Raw genomic sequence first — 27,158 nt, 5'->3', positions numbered from 1 at the left:
ATTGTCATTTAGTAATACGATTTAGTGCTATTTTTCTTTATTTGTAAGTATAAAGTCTTAAGTTTGATTCTCGTCTTGTGAAGCTTAGCTTAAATCCCTCTCCCCCTTAATATAGATAATTTTGTTTGTTCTAAACAAAAAAAGAAAGAAAAAAAAAATATTCCAATCACAATTGCTCGTTGATAAAAAATGCATTTAGATATGAAGAAAGTTGACTAGCTGACAATATGTAGAGCGGTTCAACTCCTTCTAAGACAAACAAGCTTAGAAAAACTTTTGATGTGGAATACTTCTTCATAACCTTGCATTTCCTTACGTGTGGCGAATTTTTAGACCTACAGTAAAAACATAAATTGGATGCAGAACACATGTGGCCAGTAAACTTTAGGCATGGGGTAACTTGACTCTGATGTCATGAAGAAAATGGAAGTTCAACTATACCGATTAGCAATATAAGGACTAAAACTCCTTAATATTTGATAAACTTTCGATATGAAATATTTCGATACGTCCTGAGAAGATAAACCTTACAACTCAAGTAAACATGAGTTTAAATTCACTTCCCTCAACTCTTGGTACAAAAGATGTAACTAAGTAAACTAGGTTTTGTATGGTTTGTCGAATTATTTTGGGATCACCATGCTTGTCAGTACTACTTTGCTATCACGCAATTGGATCGCCATGCTTTGTTCTCACCGGCTGGGAATCGAGGTAGTAAAATGGGTTGGGTTTTTGGACTAAAAGGCTGGGCTAAACTGGTTTTAGAAGACAAAAACGTTGGGCCGGACCATAGCCCGTTCAATCGACTACTAAGGCCCATTTCTCATCGGTATGCTTTTTTGTTGACTTTTTAATACAAGGCCGAACTCTTCGTCGAAAAGGGCAAAGATAGGTGTGAAAATTTATCTTAAAATGTTTCGATACAGTTAGAATGGCTTCTTGGTGGAGGAGAAGATTAAGTGCTCGTTTATGAGTGTTTTTGATATGATTGAAAATACTTCTAGGAAAAAAATGATTTTGGGTCATAAAGATAAAGTACTTAAAATGCTTTTCAGGATTTACTTGTATTTTTACTAAGAATTGATTTCAAAAATATTTTCTTCGAAAGCACTTTTAGTTATTTTAAAAGTACTTTCAAATGAGATCTAAACTTTTGAGTCAACACTTTCAGACTTTCTCATGTCGATAGGCAGGAGTCCAATGAGTTGTGCATGAACTGGCACTTTGTTATTTGAAACAGAGTGTTCAAACTTTGATGAAAGAGGAGTTCGGTTATTTCAAAAGTACTTCCAAACAAACTCTAAAATTTTAAGTAGACACTTTTGTCTTTCTCATGTCGATGGCCGGGAGTCCTATGAGTTGTGCGTGAACTAGCACAAATTTTGTTATTCGAAACAGATTGTTCAAACTTGGATAGAGAAGGAGCAAATTTCTTTTCTCTATGATACGATTAATGTGATATATTTCAACATTTGATTGAAAGAACAACCGTTCATGTACAATTCATATGAATCCGTATAAAATCATTGAAATTGAATAGAGTTGAATGCTAAAGAAGAAAGATTTTTGTGAAATGAGTCCACCGCACTTGATGTTTCAAAGTAGTTCCAGCGTGGGAATCTTTTCCTCAGGCAATGCACTATGTCATCCACTATGTAAACAGTAACTGTCATCATTTGTCATCATCTGTCATTATATAAAGCGATATGTGAATTCATAATTTGAGAACATATACTGACTTCATCCGTCACCAATGAATGAGACAGTTGTCGGACTGGTTTGGTTTGGTGACCTATAAAACATGGTTACTTCATTTGTCCTATTCTTCCCTTTTATTTTTATCAAATATTATCTTCCAAATGGTTGGTGATAAGTAATTGTGGTTCGTCGGCGTATTTTATATGTTATACAAGTTTTGTCCAATATATATGCTTATAAAAGCAATGTTGTAAAAAACTCCCGTAGCGCTGTTTAGGTCCCATCTAATTGTTAAATGGTTGGTTAAGCCATAATAATTTCTAGGGACTTAAAAAATAAGAAAGAGCGTTTATACATGTTTAGCCGCATGTTCAGGTACCCGTCTAAATCGTGATGTTCAGGTACCCGTTTAAATCGTGATTCTCACTTAAAAAAATAAATTACTTCCGTTTTTGCATTTTATTTTTTCTATAAATTGTAACAAACTTGTTGGATGCACATTCATTATATGTTTGTTCTCCACATTTTAAATATGTTCTAGTATTTTAGATTTATATATCATTCTATTTTATAATTTATGTATCGTCAATACAATTATATATTTATTTTAAGTATAAGTAGACATTTATTATGTGTTATAAAATAAATTTAATTACAATAAAAAAGATCACCCAAGCCTCTCTGGGCGCTATGTTGCCACCTTACTAGTGCGTAGCGCCTTTTAAAATCTTGTTAGAAAGTGCCTTTTTTATTTGGTAAGTGTTAGTTTCATATTGCTGTACTTTTTAAAAAACTGTTTGTGTTTTGCTGTGAAAACAAACAAATGTAAAATAAAAATGTTTGAGTGTTCGGTAAACTTTTATATAAAAATATATTAAATAACTAAAAATGGTATGGGATTTAATGTGAATAATTGCCAAGTAGAATAATGGAGGAGCAAAGGTTATAGTTTTGTAAAATATGCAGGTATATTTGCCATTTGAAATTTTCATTAAATAGACCCTATTCACTATGCTTTGATAAATAAATAAAACACTTTTTGCTTCTGTTATTCTACTGTCATTAACAACAGTTAATTTTTTTTTTAATTTGTTTTATCTTCCAAATATTTTTAATAACCTTTAAAAAAAAAAAAACACACTACAACTTCAAACTAGCCCTAAAAATTGCTAAGTTATGAGATAAAGTTTAGCAAGTATTATAGAACATCTAAAAAAAAATTATAATGAGGAATATACCGTATCCGATGAAAAATTCGTTAACCAACAAATTCAGTTATGGAGAATCGAATATTTTACAATTTCGAGTTTTGGAGAAAATAAACAAGTTGAATTTGAAAATGAAACTTTCAAAGCCTATCCGCCCATTGTCATCCTATCCTAGCTTAACAATATAGAATTGTATTAAGATCATGCTTGATGCTTACAAAATCCATAAATTAGTACTCAATCGTTTACTTTTGCATGGAATTATTCAATCACTTGATTATTCACTATTATTTAATCCTCAGTGGGATACCGCGAGTCACACAATACATTTTTGACCTGAACAGCGGCAATCCTTCGACAACACTTTTCATATCATCTTTCTGCTCGCATGAAATATGTAATTACAAGAAACAATTTTGACATTCAAAATTTCATGGTGCAAACTTTTTTTTATTGGATTTTAGTTTTTTTGGTCTTTAAAATTTAAAATCGATAGAAGCGTTATTCGATATTTTCATTATTTTTTCTTTATTTAACGGATATTTTAACTGAAAGACAAAATAATTGACGATAGACAAACTTAAGGACCAATTTTATAGATTTTAAGTATCAGAGATGAAAGTAAAGAATTATATCATCTTATTATGTAACGATGAAAAATAAAGATGAGTCTAAGGAGTTAAAAGTTTCGACAAACAAGAGATTTTTCAATATGATCGAAACACAAAATGGTACATCACGTGTCACTATACAAATAATGAGATATTTATGTTAAAAAATTAATAACTAAACTCGTATTCTAGTCATAATAAAAAATTTCTTTCAACAAACAATGTCTTGAAGGTAAAGAATTGGTAGGCGAAGACACGTATGGATGGCACTGTCGGCAAAGAAGCAGTTCAGATTTAGGCCAGCAGCTTAACGTTGACTTTCTCTAAAACCTCCATTCTTTCTCTCTCATCATCTCCCTCTTCACATTCAACAACCTTCATCTCCCAAACCAATCATTCGATTCTTACAATGGCGGGGGAGCCACCGTCGTTGGGGGCCCAAATGAAAGTGAACTCACGGCGGCACCACAACGTAGTCCACCCAGTAGACATCGAGACGCCGCCTGTAGCCTCCCCAGCTCCGGCCGCGTCTCCGCCCGTGTACAGAGAGATCAAGCATTTTAAGAAATGGGTTGTCTGGCTGATTCCTGTATTTATTGCTGCCAATGTTGTTATGTTCATCATCACCATGTATGTCAACAACTGTCCCAAGAACTCCGTCTCTTGCATTGCCACGTTCTTGGGGAGGTTCTCCTTCCAGCCTTTTAAGGAGAACCCGCTTCTAGGACCCTCGTCATCGACGTGAGTTCTTAATTAATGTTCGCTTCGATTTTGCTTTTTAAGCTTTCATATTTTGTAGAAACATGTTTATCCAAGTTTAGAACTTTATGTGGAATCGTGGTGTTTGGAGCTTTGGAATTAGATTTCCAATTGGTGTTGTCTCAACTTTTAATCTCATTTGTGGCTGACCCTTTTTTAGCTGTTTATGTTAGGAAAATTGTTAACTGAATTTTTTGACAAACAATAGGATAATTACACTAAATACATCTAAACTACGGGAGAGGGATTCGAACTTGCAGAGAGTGGAGCACACTGCTCTAGCCAACTTGGCCAAACCATGTTCTCGAAAATTTTTTAATTTGATACATTTTGTTTGTTCTCGTTCCAATTTGCGTTTTAAGCTGACTGCTGGTTTTCATTGTTTCCGTTGCTCTATTTCCGTAAAAACATGTTTTACAAGTTTGGGGATTGATCTGAAATCATTTGGTGGGTGTTTGTAATCAGTGTTTTCGATCGGGGTGGACACTTTAGCATTTATTTTTTTTTTGTTGCTGTAAAGGTGGTTAATTGAAAGATATTGTAAGTTGAACTGGTTTTGTGTTGGATTTTGGTTGGTTTAGGTTGCAGAAGATGGGGGCTTTGGATGTAAAGAAGGTGGTTGACAGACACCAGGGGTGGCTTCTAATCACTTGCAATTGGTTACATGCGGGCGTCTTCCATTTATTGGCTAATATGCTGAGCCTTTTAGTCATTGGATATCGGCTAGAGCAAGAGTTCGGCTTCGGTATGTATTCCAAATCAGTTTTGTTTATTTAATTTTGTGATTATAAGCATTTTCATTGTTCAAGGACTGATGGTTCTTCTTTTACAATGCAACAAGTTAGGCTTTCGGTTTAGTTAACTTCTTGTCAGTATACAAAGCTGTAGTTCATGCCCTTTAAAATGTTTTCGTTGCAGTCCGAATTGGGTTGCTATATGTCATCTCTGGACTTGGTGGGAGTTTGTTGTCTTCGCTTTTCATCCAAACAAACATTTCAGTTGGTGCTTCTGGTGCACTTTTCGGGTTGCTGGGAGCCATGCTTTCTGAACTTATCACTAATTGGACATTATATGCTAGTAAGGTAATTGTTGAACTACTTTAAAGGAGCTTCATACTTCAGAAAACAAAAAATTTGGTGACATTCAGGATCCCGTATCTAAGTCATTATTCTTGTTCAGTTTGGAGCACTTTTCACCCTCCTGATCATCATAGCAATCAATTTGGCAGTGGGAATACTCCCACATGTTGACAACTTTGCTCATATTGGAGGATTCCTCTCGGGATTTTTTCTTGGGTTTGTGTTTCTTATCCGCCCCCAGTTCGGATGGGTTAACCAAAGATATGCTGCTCCTGGTCCAGGATATGCCTCATCTCAAACAAAATCGAAGTTCAAGACCTATCAGTGCATTCTGTGGGTCCTCTCTGTGATAGTTTTAATTGTTGGGTAAGCCAATTTGTTTCTGTGCTTCTATACACTTCTTGTTTCCATTTTAGGCTGCCGTAGTACTTGTAGTAAAAGTATATATCAAAGACTACAACAACAACAAAGCCTTATCCCACCAAGTGGGGTATATGAATCCTACAACACCATTGCGCTCGGTTTTGCGTCATGTCTTCCATTAGCTCCAAGTACTCCATGTCTTTTTATAGTCTCTTTCTAAGTCTTGCTACCCCTTTTGCTCTGACTCTATCTCATAATTGCATCTTCTAACTGGGAGCATCTGTAGGTCTTCGGTTTACATGTCCAAACCTACCGTAATTGATTTTCTCTCATCGTATCTTCAATTGCGGCCACTTATTTTTGTTCTTGCTTTTCTTCTTTGTTGTATGTTCTCCTTCTATTACGTCATGTCAAAATTGGTACGAAAGGGATATCATATATAGTAAACTTAGGTAGTTTGGATTTACGCCTGGCTAGGAAATTTTTGTAATTTGGAAATTTAGTAGTCAATTACGTAACACAAATTTATAATCTAAACAGATTTTTGCTGATATGACAGGTTTACAGTTGGCCTGGTTATGCTTCTTCGGGGAGTTGATGCCAATAAACATTGTTCTTGGTGTCATTATTTATCTTGTGTCCCTACTTCAAGATGGAGCTGCAACACGGAGTCTGCATACTGCACGGTACTTAACACTCTACGCCCGCTCCACCTTCTGCATATTATATAAACACGGCAATCAATTTTTACAATTCAAACCATTTTTCTAAAATTGGATCAACTTTTTGCCTGGGTAAAAAGGTCTTGACTATCAATGTACTGAAAATATTGTCATCTGAGTTTACTTAAACAAGGTTGTGTAAATTTTTAGAAAAAAAAAGAGTAAAGGAATTGAGGAAAGATGGTAGCAGTTGATAGTCTCGAATCTCGATACCCATGAAGACATGCCATGAAAACAGAAGATTACCTTCAATTGATAACGCATCTTTGTAAAGTTATTAATAGACGCTAATTGTCCAAGTCCGTGCATGTCAGACGAAATTGGTCATTAGAAAGAGTCAGTTTATATATAGTCTTGTCCTCTATGCAATAATGTTTTGAGGCAATGTACGTATGGCACTAGTGAGCAAAAAGGGTCTTTCCAGTACTGATCTGGTGATAACCGCATCGATCTGACTCCTGTGTGCTATGATCTCATTGCAGTCAAACCAGATGGGTGATCAAATCTATTTAACATGCTCGAGCAATGGTAAGAACGGCACGTATGCGATTCCAAATGCAAGCAGTTCTCAGATCCAGGGGCTATGTTCTCAGCTTTGCAGTTGATTTTTGCAGCCGAGAGGTTCCATGAGTTGCTCAGATGTATAAATTTACTGTCACGGATTTCTGTTTTTTCGTTCTGATACGTTTGTTTTTATATGTATTCATATCATTGTGTAACCTTGACTCTTGATCTTTAACATCAATACGATTGATTTGTTCTTTTTTTTTTATACAACATGGATCTAGCAGCAAGTGAATGCATGCGAAAATATGTATTCAGCCACTGTTTTTTAATTGCAAGTTTACCAACCGACCATGTTTACACAAAAATTTACTGAAGTGGTAAATTACATTTCATCCCTCTGAAGTTTTTGTGCAATTGCAAACTCCTACCTCATATTCTTAACATTTTAATGCTATTTACAAACTTACGATTTCAATCAGTCATTGTATTTGACTGTTAAATAATAACATGACAATGATTAACCCCGGATTTATGTTGACGTGGAAAAGAATGTTAATGATGAATAATATATAAAAACATAAAACTTGAAAGTGAAAACAACTCAAAGCATTTTTAACTTGTATTAGCACTTCAGTCTTGTCGTATCTTTTTACACTTGTGAGTAAAAATCTGTGGTTAGACTCTCATAAATTGCGAGTTCAATTTAAGTTTTTTTACTTTTCATTGTGCGTTTTATTTCAATAATTACAATTCATTGTATTACTTATCTAACTCCGCACCATAATACCGTTATATAAAATAAAAAATATATTCAACTTTCTTGCATGCATTTTCTCTAACTGTACCACAAAACTAAAAACCGAAATAGTTATTAAATGAGCATACTTTTATATAATATTGAGTGTGAGAACTTATATTATTTGGGTGTGACAAAACTCAAACAAAAGGGCGGGTGTAAGAACAAACATTTCGCTGTCGCAAAGTGGTATCCCATTTTATCAACAACAGAAGCAGAAACCAAAAACTCGCTCGCATTTCCCCAAACCTTTCATCCGCCATGGCGGTTCGAGCCGTCGGAAGCTCCACGGTCTTCCGCTCCGCCTCCTCTTCGGCTTCCTCCCCCACTCTCCTTTCCTTCCGCTGCTGCCCTTGCCATTTCACTACTCTCCAATTCCGCCGATTCTCCTAATTAGGCATTCGCTTCCCGATATTTCGGTCCGGTAAGCTAGCTCCAGGCCATGGCGGCGTTCAAAGCACCTCCGTTCACAGCCTCGTCAATAGCGTCATGGAAGAGCTGGGCGCCCTGCGCAGACGGAGACTAGTTCGCGCTGCCGCCAAGTAACTTCTCCCTCTCTTCCTCACAAAATTATCACATTTCTTTTAATTTTCTTTTCATTATCCTTGATTATGAACTTAGAGGACTTAGACCTCGTTTGGTATAGAGAACTGGATTGGATTGGATATGTGAAAGGAATAAATGTGGCGAAATTCGAGGTAGGAGATGGATTAATGGAGAAGAAAACTTATTCGTTGTAGGATAAGAAGGGAGAACATTCATGTCTAATCGCAGTCTAATCCCCTCGAAATGACCTCCGGTAAACCTTTTCCAGTTATCCATTCCAGTCCAATCCAATCCCATCCAATCCTAGAGCCAAACGAAACTTAATGTAATTATGTGGTGTTTGGTTAAATAGAAAGAAAAAGGCTGAACTTTAATGCAAATATGATATTTACTATTGTGTGGGGTGGAGCTGACAAGTAGTGGAGGGATTGTAGAAGATAAGCTTGTGAGCCGGACACTGCAGCAAGGTCTGCTACTGGAGTTCAAGAAGGATGCAGAGAGAGTGTTGCTGGCCGTTGCGCAGAAACCCGATGGCAAGAAGAACTGGATGGTGTCCGATCAGGTTCTACTAGAAACACAAAATAACTAATGCGGCATATTAATAGGTTGCTAGGTGTTGGAAAACTCTTTGTTCTTAGCCTTAATAAACGCAAAGATTGTAGCTTGTTTGTTTTGCTGGTATTCTGAAATTTGTGTTTTGATTGTTGTACTTATGTCAGAATGGTGTTGCATCGTCAATTAAACCATGACAAATTACGTATATTGTTCCCGGTGTTGAGAACTTTGATCACACAGAGATATCAGACTTTATTCAGAAAGCTCAAGATAACTCGGTTGGTGAATCGGTTCTTGCCCAAAAGTAGTTGTGGATAAGAATGTTTACGTTTTCTTGTCTGCTGGTTTGTGTTTTTGGTCAAGGATATTTGTTGGTCTGGTGCAGGATCCAGCACTGCTTGAATTCGCTTGGGTTGAGCTCCTTGAAAAGAATAAGCGGTTGACGGCAGAAGAATTAGCCGAGGTACTGTACATTCAAGTTAAAGTTTTATGTACTACTGCTCCTTCAATGACACTAGCTCATCCACACAGATGATATTTGGTAGCGTGGAACCTCTTGAATGCTACTGTGCTCATTTGTTGCTTTCAGAAGATGAAGTATACTTCACTGTGCTGGAGACAAAGGGTTCTCGCTCTATATATGGTCCTCGACCTGCTGTGCAGGTACAGTTATACTTTGGTTCAACATCTTTGTCCAAGAAAATGGTTCATGTGGGTCCAGATTCCTATTAGATATGTTTCCTTGGCTTGGATATGTCTAACTCTATGGTTCCTCATGTTAGATGTGTTTCAAGAAAGAGTGATTCTAGTAAGATGTATGCTTGAATGAGTGATATTGTCATTTGTATGTCACTCTATCTTCATAATTTTGTACTAGATGGTAAAGAAAATTTATTAGAACTTGATTGTTGTAGTCTGTTGGTGCATATTACCCAGGTGATTTATAATTTAATAATGTCATGCTGAAGTTGATCATCTTAGGATGGTTTCAGCATACTGGCAGATACTAATCTTGCCACTCAACTAAAAAGTATTCTTTTGTTTCATGTTTTGGCATCTTTACATATAGGGGGAGCTTCATAAGAGGGATCCTGCTTCATTGTTCATGGAGTGAGATAGGTTAGTGCCCTGGCATTGACCTTTTTATGGCCATGTATTGACCATGTAGTGATTTTTAGAGTTCAGTGCTTTTGTCTTGGTTTTGGCCTGACAATATAAGGGTGCTATGTATATATTTCAAAAAGAAAAAAACAGTTATTCTTGACATCTGTGAGAAGTGAATGCAAGATTATTGGATTGAGTAATCTGTGATAGCCTTCATCTTGATTGCTTGTTTGCTTTTCCATCTGTTAGAAGTGAATGCAAGATTATTGGGTTGAGTAATCTGTGATAGCCTTCATCTTGATTACTTGTTTGCTTTTCCAATGATCTTAACATGAAAGTCATTTTGTTTGAGGAACTAGGTTGAGGAACTTCTGTGTAGGAAGCTCGCAAAGGAGGCTGCTGAGAAAGAACTGCAGGAGTTTAAACAATTACTGAAATCTGCTAAGGCAATGCCTTTAGATGCTAAACCTCCCAAATCTTCTTGGTTGGTAGAAGAGAAAATCAGACACAAAATTGAGTCTCTTGAAGCTTATGCTATTGATGCTTGCACAATTGATGACCAAAGGAAAACAGCTGGAACAGTAAGTCTGACTTAAACGACAGTGTTTTAGTTTGCTGTTTTGATACGTACTTACTACTAAGCTCTGTAAATGTATGGGTTTCCAAGAGAAAGGTTACCCTCATATGATATTTCAGGAGCAAAAGATCTTGAATGATGTTCTACTGTAATTCCCTGTGTCATAATACATGATGCTTTGTTCCTGATCTATATCTTCTTGTATATACATTTTTGTCAGATCCTAAGAATAATGGGGATGGTAAAAACAGCCTCATCAGCTTTGAATCTCCTCATAGACATTGGCTATTTTCCTGTACATGTGAATCTTGACCTGTTGAAATTGAACATCCGTACTGATCATTCAGATGAAGTTATTTCATCTGCAGAACATCTTTTGTCAGATTCCTCTGATTCAGATGAGGTTAGCCTGTTTCATTTATCAGTGTAGTAATACTGCATGGGGAATCTTATTCAGTATATAATTTTCAGATCACGTACTTAATGCTGTGTGGAATCATTTTGTGTGTGTGAAAATAATTAGTTAAATAATTAGACAATAATTCTGTAAATGTTCTTTCTGTAGATTGAAAGGCAAGATCTCACTCACTTGAAGGTCTATGCTATTGATGTGGACGAGGCTGATAAGGTATGTTTTGCACATGCCTAATACTGATATCATCCTCTGATGTCAAAAAAGTAAATTTTGCCACGTCAAAGTTTGACCTCTCATGTGAAATTTTTTGTTGTAATATGTTAGCTCGATGATGCCCTGAGTGCAACGAGGCTACAAGATGGACGCATTAAAATATGGATTCATGTTGCAGATGCAACTAGGTTTCTTCAACCTGGGAGCATAGTAGACAGGTAGCTCTTGACTCTACAAAACAAAATGGATAAATGTTTGTGTTTCACTCATTTTTTATTAGTTATATGTATAGGGAGGCAATGAGAAGAGGAACTTCTGTATTCTTGCCCACTGCTACTTATCCTATGTTCCCAGAGAAACTTGCCATGGAGGGAATGAGTTTGCAACAAGGAGAGATTTGCAATGCGGTTACTGTATCTGTGGTGCTGCACTCCAATGGAAGGTAAAACATTTTTGTTTGCATTTGCCCCTCTCTTTGAGATCTCATCCCAATCGATGCTGTATTTTATTTTAATGGAGTTACACGGAGGGCTTGGGGACTGTTACTTCATACTTGGATATGTGTATGAAGGTGGTGGTTAGATATATTTTGAATTTGAATGAATCCTTATTCTACTGACAGTGGAATGAGTAAATCATTCTGTTGTCAGTAGGATAATTCCAAAATCCACATTACGTACCTCTCACCTGGATATGTGTGTTATGACCTTAGTTTTATGCCACTACCATATTGATGTCTCTTACGCCAAAATGAATGGCAACCTGTGTGTTGACTTATGTCTGGTACTTCATAGGAGTTTAAGACATCCAACTTAACCTAGGAGTCTTCGATTACCAACTATATATTTAGATTCTTAGAATGTTCCTACCTTTGTGAATATTTACACTGAAAGATTATATAATCATTCGGAACAAGTTGGGTGGATGTTTCTTTCAAGCATCATAGCTTTTGCTAATTTGAAGGGTAGTTTTCTTTTTGCCTACTAAATTTTACTAATGAACTAACTCTACCTTCTTTAGGGTTTGGCAGCATTGCAGAATATTCAGTGGACAACTCAATTATTAAACCAACATACATGTTGACATATGAGAGTGCATCTGAGCTTCTTCATTTGAACCTGCAAGAAGAGGCTGAACTGAAAATCCTGTCTGAGGCTGCAACTCTCCGGTCAATATGGCGGCGAGAACAGGTTGAACTTAAAGAACCAGAGCCAATTTAATTCTGAACCTTTGTAGTGTGACTTAAAGTTCCAATAGATATTTTTGGTGTCTCATGATCCTCATAATCATGGTTGTACTATTCATAATAACATGGACCCTATAGAGATTCTACTATAAATATTAAGCATATGCAAAATCGTTAAGATCATAATTATTGGGAACAAATGGGAAAAAAAGAAAAAAGAAAAAAAATCTAAAACTCATTTCGAACAGTTTCATTGATAAACAAACATGCATTTACATTTGTTAAAGGACAATATTGGTTTAAGATCTCCGCAAGGATGGTTTTGTAGCAATGATATATATCAGTAACCCTCCAATTCTTCTGACAATAACCATGTGCATTTCTCAGGGTGCAATTGACACAGCCACATTGGAAGCACGCATCAAAGTGGTTAATCCAGAGGATCCGCAGTCTGTGATTAATTTGTATGTAGAAAACCAGGGCAGACCCTGCAATGCGACTTGTCACTGAGATGATGGTACTCTGCGGAGAAGTTATAGCCACTTTTGGTTCTAGAAATAACATTCCTTTACCCTATAGAGGACAACCCCAATCCAACATTGACACCTCTGTGTTTGCACATCTTCCAGAAGGACCTGTTAGAAGCTCTGCTCTTGTTAAACTAATGCGTGCTGCTGAAATTGATTTCAGAAAACCTATACGTCATGGAATTTTAGGACTTCCAGGTTATGTTCAGTTTACATCTCCCATCCGTAGATATATGGATCTACTAGCTCACTATCAGGTGATTTTCTTTCATATAAGTATAGTTCTTAATAATCTACAACGTAAAATGTGCACCTTGCCCCTTTTGGGTCTGCTATCAACAAAATCATAGTGTTTTTGATCTCTTGTCTGCCTTTTGCAAGCAGACAAAAAATATGGTCATGAATGAATAGGCTTTCAGTTAAGTGTCACTGCTGTGTCGAGTCTACTGTTCAAAACAGATGAGGAAAGAGTGTTGCTTTAAAAAAGAAAATGAAAAACCAGATGTATGAAGGTAATGAAATCATATTGCTGTCTGTGTTTCCTCTGTAGGACAGTATTTGCTTGCAGAATAAAAATGCAGGTATTTTATGTATTTACCCATTTTAAACCCTGTCTTTAGCCATATTCTTCTCACGGGGAATTCTGGAAGAAAATTGGTGCTTCACCATATCTTTTGAACAGTTCTACGAGGGTCGTCCTGGTTGCACACATTTATTTGACCTTACTAGTTAAATCTTTTAAATTCGACAAAGCCAATGTCAGAGAGTTTAAGGTGGCCGGGCCAAGTGTTATGACTTCTTCATGTTTTGTAAATTTTTGTTTTTACACTGCATTCAGCCAAATTGTTGAGATAATATCGTTAAGCATTGATGAATGGATTTGTTATGTAGGTGAAAGCATTTCTTGCAGGGGAATCTCTTCCTTTCTCAGCTGGTCAGTTGGAAGGGATGGCATCTATTGTGAACATGAATGTAAGAGTAGCAAGGAGGCTCTTCAGCAGCAGTCTTCGGTACTGGATATTAGAATATCTGAGAAGGCAGCCAAAAGAAAAAGAGTATCGTGCGCTGATTCTTAGATTCATCAAGGATCGGATTGCGGCTATATTGTTAGTTGAGGTATCATCCCCTTGCATCTTTTAATTGTAAATGCAGATATTCATGTCATGCGTTCTTTGTAGTTTGAAACTTCTTGTATTGTATTACATCTGAGTAATTAGTTATACAGTTTTATGATGAGTAAAGCTACACTTACTACCTAGTTGTACCATCATTTGTACCATCTCTCTAATAGAGATAGGGCCTGCCAACGTATGTGGGTCCCATCTCTATTAGAAAGATGGTATAAATGATGGTACACTAGGTGGTAAGAGTAGCATTTTTGTTTTATGATATTATTATAACGACTTTTGTGGAAATATAGTATACGCAGATCGAGTGTGTACACATAAGTCAATTGTATCCAACTTGAAATTTTGCAGGTGGGACTTCAATCTTCCGTGTGGGTGTCCGTGGGAGCTCAAATTGGAGATGAAGTTCTTGTTCGGGTAGAAGAAGCTCATCCACGCGATGATGTGCTTTTACTTAAAGAGGTTGTCATTTGAGGGATAAAGATAGATTCGTTTCATCGGATTTTGTTATCAGAGACAGTCGCTGATATGACAATGATCTCTATGGGTAAGCGATGTTCTCTTGTTACACCAGCTGTGAGGAATTATTGTAAGCATCGTCACCTGCAGCAGTTGATGCCCGAGCATTATTCTTGTCAAACCCTCCAGGAAAACCGTCAAATATGATGAACAGGAATTCGCTTCAAGACCTTAGCTCCGCATGTGGCCCGTACTCCACTTGTTTTTTCTGTGGGCTATTGGCATCCAATTTCTTGGGCTATATTGCTCAATACATGGCCGAAATGGCAGGTCAGCATTAGACGCAGGGGATACCATTTCCTGGTGAGTTTTGTGTATTTCTGTTGACTCTAAAATTTACAGAACCTACGTGGCGCGCAGGCCGAGTAACTAATGAGCTAACTAATGTCCTTCGGTTGAATGCGGGGCGTGCCAACTCGTCGGCCGAGCTCGGCCGAGGAGTAAAATCTGATGTGGTCGCGTTGAGCGCGCTGTTGACTTCTGTATCTTGCGATTGCGACCGAGGAAGGAACGCTCTCGGTCTCTAGATTCTATAGCCTGAAGGCAAGGCTACTAATTCTACGGAGTTCACAACTCGTCGAAGCCTGATTCGGCCACTGTGATTATATTCGTAAGAGTATAAGCACGCCGAATTGAGACCAAACTATACGGGCACAGGTACTCGAATGTGATATATGTCTTGATGGTAAACGTAGTTCGCCCGTCGGAATGCCGAACCCTGAAACTTACTTGCGAGTATCCAATCATAAACTCACTCGGCCTCCAATGCGCCGAGCAAGGCAATTCGTAACACCCAACTATGCCGAAACGGCTTAGTAAGATGACCTCTACCAACAAAGGTTCGAAAACCTTTCTCGGCCGAGACTTAGATAGATAATCGGTCGACCTTGACGCAGTGCTGTTTATCCAAACTGAAGATGTTTCTCGGTCGGCTGATTCTGCGGCAGCAGTGCTGTTTATCCAAACTGAAGGTGCTCACCGGTTGCTTCCACAGTGCTGTTTATCCAAACTGAAGGTGTGTCAGCGGGAAAAGAAAAGGAAAAAATCTCAAGGTGTTTGAGAGAATTTGCGCGGGGCAATTGTATGCTGATGTTGAAGGTCCTTTCTATTGCGTAATTTCTTGTATTTATAGCACCTCGCTCCTTGAATCCCACTCTGATTTGGATTGGGAGTCCTTGTCCCATCTCACCTTTAGCTCGAACAATCCTAGTCCTACTGGGATTCTGAATTCTCCTCTTTTTTAAGCTTTATCCCTTGCCGGTCGAGAATCCTGGTCGCACCAGGATTTCCTCGACCTTTCCTCATTCATCTGGACTACTTAAGATAGGATCTGGCCGACCCTGCCAGCTGGTCCGGGTTTCATTATTTGGCCCATAGCATGTGTCATTACCTTGGGCCGAGCACATCTTGCTGCTCGGCCTAATCATAATATTTTGGGCCCAAACAATTTCCCACATCGAATTTTGATTGATTTTAGAAGCAAGCATTTGTATATCATCTGTTCAATTCGAAACTAGCAGAAGTTTGAGAAATAGTATATGAATCAGAAAATTTGAAGATGTCAAGACAGACGATGGTGTAAATTTGCATAGCTGAAGTTTTGAGAAAACTCGAGATACTATGGGATCCTTGAAATAACGAGTGTTGAAAAAGTGGTGCATTTGTAAATCTTATCAGTAAAATATGTTAATTTTCCGTTCGCAGTTGACCTTCAATGTTTGTGGAATGGTGGTGGTTAGTCAATTTGCACAAGATGGTAATAAAATGGATCCGATTGTTTCAGTTTGATACTTGCTATTACCTGTTTTTTCAATAGAGAGATTGCGTTTAGTGGGTTAATAGGTAGTTGTTCGGGGAAAGGTAATCAGTGGGAATCGAACTAGAGCTAGAATGCATAGACATGAATGTTTTTCGCTACTGGGGTAAAGTACCATTTGGCATAATTGATATTACTTGTTTCTTGTTTATGGTTATTTCCTGTTTTTTTTTTCTATGCCTCTGCAATGCCAATTATTTTTTGCCACCCATCTAAACATATGCTTCTAAAATTCGCAGAATTAGAGACGTTAGTATGGCTATGGGTTTACGTGAGGATAACAAACTTAGGTACGGGTGTCTCGCCATGTTATCCACATGCATCTCTTACTAAAGCATGACTTCTTTTATATTCATATTTTGGTCTCATCTAATTTTGTCCAATTCCACTTGATGCTATTCTAATCAAGCAGTCCTACTAGACATTACCTGAATTAGACAACCCTACCGATATTTTACGTGAGGATAACAAACTTAGGTACGGGTGTCTCGTCATGTTATCCGCACGCATCTCTTACTAAAGCGTGACTTCTTTTATATTCATATTTTAGTCTCATCGAATTTCGTCCAATTTCACTTGATGCTGTTCTAATCAAGCAGTCCTACTAGACATTACTTAAATTAGACAACCCTACCGATATTTTATTTTGAGAAGATGTCAATAGCTACATCGTAAAATATATGAAGTACTTGGAGCAAACGGAAGATTTGGTGCAAAACCGTACCCAATGTTGTTATAGAATTCTTATAGCCGATCCCATTTAATAATATAAGATTTGGTGTGGTAGTTGTTGTCGTCTATAGCTGCATCGTGCATGTTAGCTTTTACAGTCAGTCACGTGAGAGGATAAAATGTAAGTAGTAATTGCCTTCAAGCCGCGTACGGCAAGGGAGACATGCTTTTAAACTTCTGTGCTGCAGCTGCTGCTTGCAAAAACTGCATTGAAATTTTCCAGGATTTTCACAAGATTCACCTCACAGGGATCCTTCATCATCAAATAGCAAAGCTGCGTACATGATAATACTTGTCTAGGGTTTCACATGTTTCAGAGGCTAAATTAAAGTGCTAAAAGGTGCAAGATATATGGTGAAAAATTGAATTAGGGTTCATGTGTAGTAGTAGTGCACTAACATGGACACATGATCTCCAATGGCCTTTACTAGTTTTGTGTCCCCCATTTGTGAGGCTGTACCTAATTGCTTCGACACCTTTAGGGCATAATATGAACGGTTGTTAGCTTAGCTAGGGTTGGCTTCTGTTTTGGTCCTCAAATGGGCATGCATGATGAGGTAGCTAGCTAACTACCAAATGAGAGGGTGTGTGCACTTAACAGGTGGAGGAACCTCTCAATTTGCTCACTTACTATCGGATGTCCTATTTTTTTCACTAGTAAATGAAAATAGATGATGAAATGTATAGTAGCTTAAAATTGACGTTGTTTTGCTTAAAATGCAAGATTAGAGCAAAATCATCGAAATGATTATGAACTATGGTCAAATGATCGAGATCAAACGCAAAACTTAGGTTACATACTATTATAGAGGCATGAGCAATGTGGTCTAATAGATCTTTAGTAGTTCTCTTCTCAATGTTAAACAAGGTTTGGAATTTGATTCCTCATTTTCCGATACCAAAAGGAAGGGATTCATTTGTGCAGCCAACTCCAACACATGGCTTGGGTTGTGATTATCGGCTGATGGTTTCATGGATCGATCCAAAAGAAAACAAAGGGCCTTACAACATGTTTGAGGGATTGATATATGTGGGACTTGATGATGGTAGTAGGGGCCGGGCAGAAACACCGAGATCGAGCCAGTTATACCGGTGTAAATGTGATTTACATGTCAATTTAGTTACAGACTTCATGCCAATTCATTATACATAATACCTAAATTGATACAATTTCAAAACTTTAAAGGGCAATGTGAGAAACTCATTTTGAAAATCTCTCCAAACCAACATTATTGTTCAGAAAATTAGGAGTTTATTTTTGGTCCGATCGAAGTTAGTAGTTTGATGGGTACTACTCATTGACATGTCCTTTTATTGAGTCAGCCCCTCTGCAGGTGTTCCCCAACTCTGCCAACATTACATGCTAATCTGAGATATCAATCACATGTTTTGATTTGTTTGTAAATCACATCAGAGTATGATATACACATATTAATGTAGCAAATCCTTGTAAAGGTCCCAGTCTGCCCAACAAAAGCTCGTACACTTAATAGGTGCATGTATTAAACGACCATGCAAGAAATATAACTGTTGTCTTTGGGAGTAAAGAGAATATTTACCTCATTTTGGTGTTTCTGTCGGTAACTCATTTCAATAATTGTCTGCCCTGGCTATAACACTGTTTTCAAGGAAGCAACAGCCACGGAGCAAGTATAGCTGTTGTTGGCGTAACTATGTTAGAATATGAGCATAAGTGTACGTGTATTTTGGGATGTTTGAGTTCAAATTGGTTTAGAAAAGCTTATGAAAAAAGGATTACTTGTGCTAATTTACATGGAATTGGACTTAGTATGTAAACTGGTTTTTATCACTTATATTTTGATCATATATGGATTTTAATAAGGGAATCATTTGGATTAATCGTCTATATAAATTGGGGACACTTGCTCTAACAGAATGACGGCTCATAATTGGACTAAGAGACCTATTGTAAGTCGAGTATATTGATTCTGCAAGAGAGGAGAAGCTCACTATTGAAGTCTACTATACATTATCTTCTTTGTTGTTTTTAAAGGTCAGGTTAATTCTTACAAGTTATTGTTAAATGCGTGACAAACAGTCCAATGTATGACAACTTTATTACTTCTTGTATGTCACACTTTAAAAATAACTACCTCAGCAATAAGTGCACTTGCTTCGTCACAATTATCCCATTTTCTTGTAGTGTGTAATAAGTCACATTGAATTTTAATGCAAGAGTAATATTAGATTCGCAAGATCACACTTCTTTAAATTCAAACACATCATTGACATCATAAAATTGATAAAATTCGCTCCTCTCTATTAGGGTACAGATTAATCGCACTAACCAAATTGTGTTAACATTCACTACAAACTCACATTGTACATTGTTGGTCCCAGATGCATCGTAGGAACCCTAATTTGAATTAAACATGATGAGACGAAACTACATATGCATGCATGTTCAAAAGAAACACCAAATATAAAATGGTTCGTGATGTACGTGTCCGATTGAGAGAGGTCGCAACCGTTCTGGTGAGGTCGAAACCCTAATTGTGTTTGGACGAATTAAGGGACGCAGAGAAGTGAGAGATCACATGGAAAGAGTAGAAAATCTGCCAGAGTTGTGTTGATGGATGATAGGTCAGGGGAAAAGTAGTCCGTAGAGGACCCCTCTGATCGCTTGCTTTTTCACCGACACCAGATGGCATGCTGCTGTCGATCTTTCTTGTCACACCGTCCACGCCACTCTTTGTTCTTTGTTGAATTTTCATGGCATATTCACACAGCTCTCTCATGTGGGAGAATTTACATAGGTTCTTATTCCTTTACTATTTTCGTATTTTTTGAAACTTAAAAGTAGTTAATATTAGCAAATATTAATTGTGACAACTCTTGAATGGTATTGATTTTTAGTTGACGTTAATTCGGATTTGACTCTAGACAATATATAAGATTTTATTTCTTTTCAATGTATTTGTTAAAAGTAGGTTTATATATCTAGGTTTTATTTTCATGGAAGCACTAGAATTCATCGCGGCACAACTTAGATGAATTCGAATCAATCTCCGCGATTGGAATAATTTTTTTTATATTTTCAATGTATTTGCTTAATTGAGCTAATGATATTAGATTAGGAAGCTTACAAGTGCGACAATTCTACACTGTTTATGACTTTTATTTTTATGTCATCTATACAAATGAAAAAGGGAAAAATAATCTACCATGTATGCTGCGTGATGGTCTATCAAGAGATTGCCCATGTCAAGGAGATATATAAATAAGTGAGAAGTGTTAAGGGATTCTCTTAAATGTGAGGCTCTCTATAAACTATCTATCATCTCACAGTTTAACATCAATTCATGTGCTAACGTTATAAAATATTGTGCAAAAAACATAAAGTGATAGATAGTTCACGAAGAGCCTTTTGAGAGAATCCCCTTATCATTTTCCAGTAATCAGTCAACAAAGACTTTTTCAACTAGTAATTTGTACAATAAGAAAGACATAATTTCCATTAAAAATGACAAATGCTTTCAACAACATGCAACTGAGGAGTGATCAATAAGAAATCCCGGTTCTCTTTTATAGATGTATAAAATAAATATAACTCACAACATAGAATTAGCCGTACACAGTTTCTGCAAACCGTGTCATTCTTTTTCTTGTTAATTAAAAGTCCAAGTTGGTATCAAACAACAATTATATACACACAAATCAAAAAGTCAAAAATTCGACAATGCATTTAGAAATATTAAGTCAATAGATGAAGCCAAATAATGTATAATTTAGAACACTATAAGCATGTTACTATGTTCTACAGACAGGAAAATACTAATGTTAATGTTGTTTAATTAATGTGAGTTTGTAATTTATATGAACAAATATATATTAGAGTCATCGATAAGTATAATACCATAATTTAATGATAGGCAGGTGACAGCTAACATGAAAATCCCTTTGCTTATCAGAGGGTACGGAATAATTTGGAGCATTGTCCTTTGATTAGAAAACAGCAGAACTAATTTGAACATGGTCACTCTCTGCTCCGGATCATAGCTAAAATATTAAACAATGGTCAAACCTCAATAATATACATTGATACTTTAGCTATACGTATGTATGGCCCTTGGCCAACTCATCTCTCATCCTACACATAAATAGAATAATTTTTTTCTTTTGTATATAAAAATTTGAGATTTTTTATTTTTTTTGTCAAACGATAGATTATGTTAGATTAAATATTAGATTAGCCACCGATAGAGTTTGAACCCCTGCCGTCATGCAAGGGCTCAACTCTAAAAATTTGAGATTTGGCAATGATACTTATATGTATTTAATATAATCACATTTTGTTACGGTTAAATGATGATTGTATGAAATACATAAATTCACAATAATATATCTGACCGTCAGATTAAACACATGTAACTATTATAGTCAACCCCATAAATTTTATATAACTAGTAATTAAGCTTCAACATTTTACTTTGAGAAATTAAGCTAACATTGCTTGGCATGCATGGCTGTGTTTTAAAAATATTTTTTAATTTTTATTTAGAATATAGAAAGTTTATCATTTTTATAGAATAAATCATGTTGGTTTGCATGCATTTAGAATTCCCATTACTCATTTAATTAATTCTTGTTGATCGGCTGGTCTATTTCGAAATGGACAGCAAGTTTGTTCTTTTATCAAATGGCTAGGCCTAAAGATTCCAAATATAAAGTAAATAAAAGCTTAGTGTTATTATTGGGTGTCTACTTATCGCTAAACAAGCTTAGAGTTATTATTGTGAATAGTTAAGATACTTCTTTAACATAGGTCTTATAGACTGAACCGTCTTGTCACAATAAAGTCCGTTAAAACCCAAAACAAAGCTCCAAGAAAGAAAATAAAGAAAATAGATAATCAACCCATTTAAGCATTACAATGCATACGTTAATTAGGGCAATTAGCTAGAGCAAAGTATCTGCCCTTTTACCTTCACATTCAAATACATATTTCATAAATTAGAGTAATTTAAGCTTGTTTAATAGTGTGACATCCCACATCGCCCTAAGGGAGTGATAGTTATATGTATATTCTCATCCTTACCTAGCACGAGGCTTTTTGGAGCTCACTGGCTTCAGGTTCCTGTAGGAACTCCGAAGTTAATCGAGAGGGGGCTAAAGCAATCCCATGATGGGTGACCCACTGGGAAGTTGCTCGTGAGTTCCCAAAAACAAAACCGTGAGGGAATGGTAAGCCCAAAGTGGACAATATCGTGCTACGGTGGTGGAGTGGACCCGAGAAGTGGTCCCCCTCCCGAACCGGGATGTGAAAAATAGACATTTCACTTTTTAATTCTCATTGTACAAGAAATCTGAAAACAAATAACTTGTTTGATAATTGTTATCAGCATTCATTTAAAAAGTTGATAACCAAAACCCGCAAGCTACTTGGGTGAATGATTAAGTTTTGGCTTGATTTTGAAAACTGAAACGAAAAATAAAAATAATTATTTAACGACTTCTCTAAATATTGTTTTGTTATAAAAACACAAACTAACCCAACACATTAGCATTGGTTTATTGTTTTGTTTGACTTTGACGTAGTGGGATTTAACTCATATAAGCAATTTATGAAACCAACTTTTGAAGCGAAGTTGACAGAAGCTCCCATTAATCGATATTCCATAATCCATAGACATGATTGGAGTCGGAGGCAAACAAATAATATAATAACTTAATTATATATGTAAGTGGGCGGCATAGCAAGAATGCAAACTTTTAATGCACTATCTCGTTTCGTTGGAATGGAGTGCTATACGAAGAGAAAGCTCATGATGAAAGAGTATTTTCTAATGCTCCTCTGAAATATATAATCCTAAAATTGCATGCTATCGTGCTTGGATCCCAAAAAGCTTGTGTATTCACCCGTAGACATGCAATGTAGTCAAAGTCAACCCTTTTAGAAAGCAATCAGCCACCATCCATATGATGATCGATGAATGAGACAAAGAAATGTCTGGAAACCCTAAATCAAATGTTGCATTGGTTTATCAATTTATTTTTGAATTATCAACAAGAATTGATATTTAAACTTTTCAAATATTAAAAATGTTTCATTTGTCTACATATTTCGGCCTCTTTGAATCTCACTTATTTTTTTATGAAGTCAGATTCTATTGGTTAGATGTCAAAACAGTTTGCTAATTAGTAGAGTTTAGTTAGATATTAGAGATTTATTAGTCTTAATCGGTGCCACTTAAGCACTGAAATGTCTGTAGGATAATGCTTGTGTCCCTCTTATGAGGACTTACTATTGTTCCCCCTACTTACAATTAACGAATATTTACAGTCGAACACATAATTGGAACTGTTTATTCTCTTTATTATTCAATTTGGAAATCGTTTAGTTATCCATATATGTTAAACCAATCAGCAGTTTTGGTAACGAGTAGCATTCGCATGATGAACTGTCCATTTTTTAAGCATAATTTTGCAGATGTGATCGTTAAATGATGATATATAAAAAGAATAAATGGTTCCGATTATAATGTTTAGACGGTAAAAGTTCGTTAAACGTAAGTAAATGACAAGTAAGACCCCCATTGGGGGACAAAAGCATTATCCATGTATGTAAATACTGATTGTTTATAGGCATGCTCATTTGCTAAAGAAATGGAAGTTATTTTTCGATTTCTATTTACTTAAATCTCACTTACTTACAACAAATAATCAATTGTCATGTTATGCGTTACATCAATTAAAATTAGCACTCATCGATAGTCTTTTATGTCAACGTAGATGGTTGTGAAATTTGTTTTGCATTTCGCTCATTCTTTCTTTCTCTTGAATCGGGTACCCACTTGCTATAAACACACTAACAAAATAAAATGTATAGAATCAATAAAAAGACGACTGATGATGGGAAACATTACAAATGGGGATCAAATTACAAACTAAGCAAAGCCCATGCTTGCATATTGACTTGATACATTTGAATTAATTAACAAAGTTTGAGTTCCGTACACACAAAAGTGGAAGGTCGTATTGGGAGGGGGGCCAAGTGGGGCAAGTGTTGCAGTATGCAGCAGCTGAGTACGTACGTAATAAGCAAAAGCAACACCATCGATACACATTTCATCACATGCCTCACTAATCTCCTTCACAAATTCACATTACACAACGTGGAAAATTTGGATCGGGGAGGAGAAGGAGAGATCGAAGAGGTAGGGCTCAAAGGCGATCTGGGTGGCACGTTCACATGTCTTGCCATGCATGGGGTTGGTGCTGTTTAGTTGAGGCAAAAGCCAACCTTCTTAACTCCATTGCCGATCGATATTGGTGATGATGATGACCTGGCAGATTTGCTAGATCTGGTTGCTCGGTGCATGAGTGGGACACCTTTTAAGTTTAAAACACATTAGGTGTCAAAAAGGGAAAGGGATCCTCTCCGGATCCCTTCGACCTAATTAATCCAAGTCCGACCAAGTCCGGAGACTCGGGCCATTGAAATTTGATTAAACGGCTAAAGTTATTATAACTTTTAAAGTGGATCCCTGTTTGTAGCCGTTGGATCAAATTTCAATGACCCAAATCCCTAAACTTAGTAGATTAGAAGGAATGGATCCGGAGAGAATCATTTCCATAAAAAAGTACTAGCTAGCTGGCTACACCTACCAGCCCACACATGTACTCGATCTCTAGTCTCTAACCATAAGATCACCAATATGCCATCTTTTGAGTTGAGGGTTTCGTCGTAACTGTTTTCAGAATGCTAAAAGCATTTTTAGATAACTAAATTATAGTTTTTAGTGTAACAGAAACTCAAAAGTGTTTTATGTTACTAAAACAATTTCAATATTTTCTGAAAATGTACTTAATCATAAAGCACTTGAAATTTTAACAAAATTTTCGACGTATAAAAGCGTTTTATGAACACAAGTATTTCCTATACACAATTCAACCCAACAGTCCATTAACAAATGAACGCGCAATTAAAGGTGGTGGTCAAAGCAACATATGTGCACCTTTTTTGACACATTGTCACGTGAGAATAATATGTAAGAACCAAAATAAAACAAAGAAGAAGAAGAAGAAGAAGGAAACACATAACATGTAGGTTAAAACTGCGCAGAGACTATAATATTGACTCTTTGTGGGATATTCTGCAGAATAAATACTAGCTAAAGTGATTAATCCATGCATTATTATGATATTGTCAAATTTAGTGTGCGGGTATTATCATTTGATCATGTTTCATGTTTCTCCATTTATCTCACGATGGTAACATGATTATATTTGTCCAATTTATTTAGCCATATATAGCTAGCTCCCTTGGTTCGAGGTTTTTATAGTAAAATATTAGGATGACGAAATTTTTAGACAATTTTTCATAAACCACATGATGTGGCGATTGATGGATGGACTTCTTTTTTAATAATGTAAAAAAGAAGTCCGACCATCAATTGCCATATCATATGATTTACAAAATATATTAAAATTTTGATCTATGAGGAAATCAAGAACCTTTTCAATACGCCTATTTCTTAGAGGTATTAGAAAATGGGGCCTCCATTGGCTGATGAAGAAGAGATAGCAGGGCTTTCAAGCAATGAGTAGAATGAGTTCCCCCTTTCCTGTTCAGGTGAATTTAGGCGCACCTTTTCCTTGAATCACCTATTTGGTATTCTTTCATTTTCTATCTCTTTCCTTCATTCATGCAATTCTTCGTTTTGATTGGTCTAATGGGGCACTCTTCTGGCGCAGATTAGTCTTGTATCTAGGGCGGATTGGTATCACTCAAGACAGAAAAGGCGCTTCGACGTACTAACATGGCATTCCCACTATTCTGACAGAAACCCGCATCACCAAAAAATATTACAGTGATGGATGGCAAAACCCCATAATTGGCTTGATTAGGTATATCACAATGCCACATATATGCAAAGCGAGCATCACGTTACATATTATATGCTGTTTCCTAATGCCTTCGAATGTCTCTACCCACCTATTTTATTCTATAATTAAAAGATATATGAAAAATTATGGTAAAATGTGTGCTAAAATAAGATAAGCGAATTGCCCCAATAGACAACTTATGATTTTTGATATTATAATTTCTAGAGCGTAGGTCAAAAAAAAAATATATGAATTTTCTGCTTTAATTTTATGCAAGCATGTAGCAACGACGCCTTGAATTTGTTGCTTCATTTGTCATCAATGTTGTAAATATTATTTCTTTTTTGGATTGTTTAGTTTGAAATTTAATTTTTTTTTATTTTCAAACACAATCGTTCGATAAGTTTTTCATGATCTGGTCATAGAGAAGCTCACGCTCAAAAGTAAATGAAAAATGATATCGGTTTGAGAGGTGAATTATTGCAATGAACTTGATTTTATAATAGAGGTAGAATACCTTAGTTACAGGTTGATTACTCGATCTTCTGTATATATCTTTGTTCATGAAAGTCTGTTGGCGGGTTTGATACCCATTTTATAGGTATTTTGTGATTTGATATAGGTACCGTAGGTGGATTTAATACCGAATGTATAGATACCATTGGTTGAATTTTGATACTGAATGTATAGGTAAGAAATAAATGCAAAATTAGATTTTTAATCGAAACAACATGAATGCTGAGTTAAACGAAAAATTTGACTGGGCCTAATTCAAAAGACTCTGCGCCATAATAACCAATTTTTTTTTTTATTATTAAAAGCACTCATGTAGGACAAGTTTATGATACTTCAAGTACAAAATTCCAGTTAGATGGAGATATTGAACCTTTTTGGATGATGATCTTAGCAATTAGGGTTTCAACTTTCAGCTAGCTAGCCAGGTATGAACTTTGAATCATCATTCTTTGGTCTTTCCCTCCCTCCACCCTTTGACTCACGGCGCCTTATGGTCTTTGATGGGCATTACTTAGATACTTAGCAACTTGCAACTACTACTTCTAATCCTTTGGTTAGGGTTAAGGTACACATCAATTCTCCAATTGTGAGTAGTCTTTTAATACAATGTAAATTCATCTTAGCATGTTATATTATTGAATTGTTAATGCAACTCACGACTCACGAAAGTTTAGGTTGAGACAATATATATAACAGTACAATTTGATTGGTTTTCAATTGCTAGAACCACGC

At 36.3% G+C, this 27,158-nt stretch overlaps 1 protein-coding gene and 1 pseudogene across 1 annotated transcript; both read left to right on the top strand.

The window, feature by feature from the left end:
- Window positions 1-3,906: 3,906 nt before the first annotated feature.
- On the top strand, window positions 3,907-7,209 carry LOC103933787 (RHOMBOID-like protein 1). Its single transcript, XM_048573831.1, has 6 exons — window positions 3,907-4,258; window positions 4,858-5,021; window positions 5,195-5,358; window positions 5,456-5,721; window positions 6,278-6,404; window positions 6,923-7,209. The coding sequence occupies exons 1-6, from the start codon at window positions 3,927-3,929 to the stop codon at window positions 7,043-7,045; spliced, it is 1,176 nt and encodes a 391-aa protein (XP_048429788.1). The 5' UTR covers window positions 3,907-3,926; the 3' UTR covers window positions 7,046-7,209.
- A 687-nt stretch (window positions 7,210-7,896) lies between these two features.
- On the top strand, window positions 7,897-14,912 carry LOC103937209 (annotated as a pseudogene).
- The last annotated feature ends 12,246 nt before the right edge of the window (window positions 14,913-27,158 follow it).

The sequence above is a fragment of a genome, unplaced genomic scaffold, assembly GCF_019419815.1.
Source record: "Pyrus x bretschneideri cultivar Hongxiangsu unplaced genomic scaffold, Pyrus_bretschneideri_v1 Contig11, whole genome shotgun sequence".
In the NCBI taxonomy this organism is placed as follows: Eukaryota; Viridiplantae; Streptophyta; class Magnoliopsida; order Rosales; family Rosaceae; genus Pyrus; species Pyrus x bretschneideri.
Note: the sequence above shows the minus strand (reverse complement) of the source record. Positions and strands in the feature narration are given on the sequence as shown.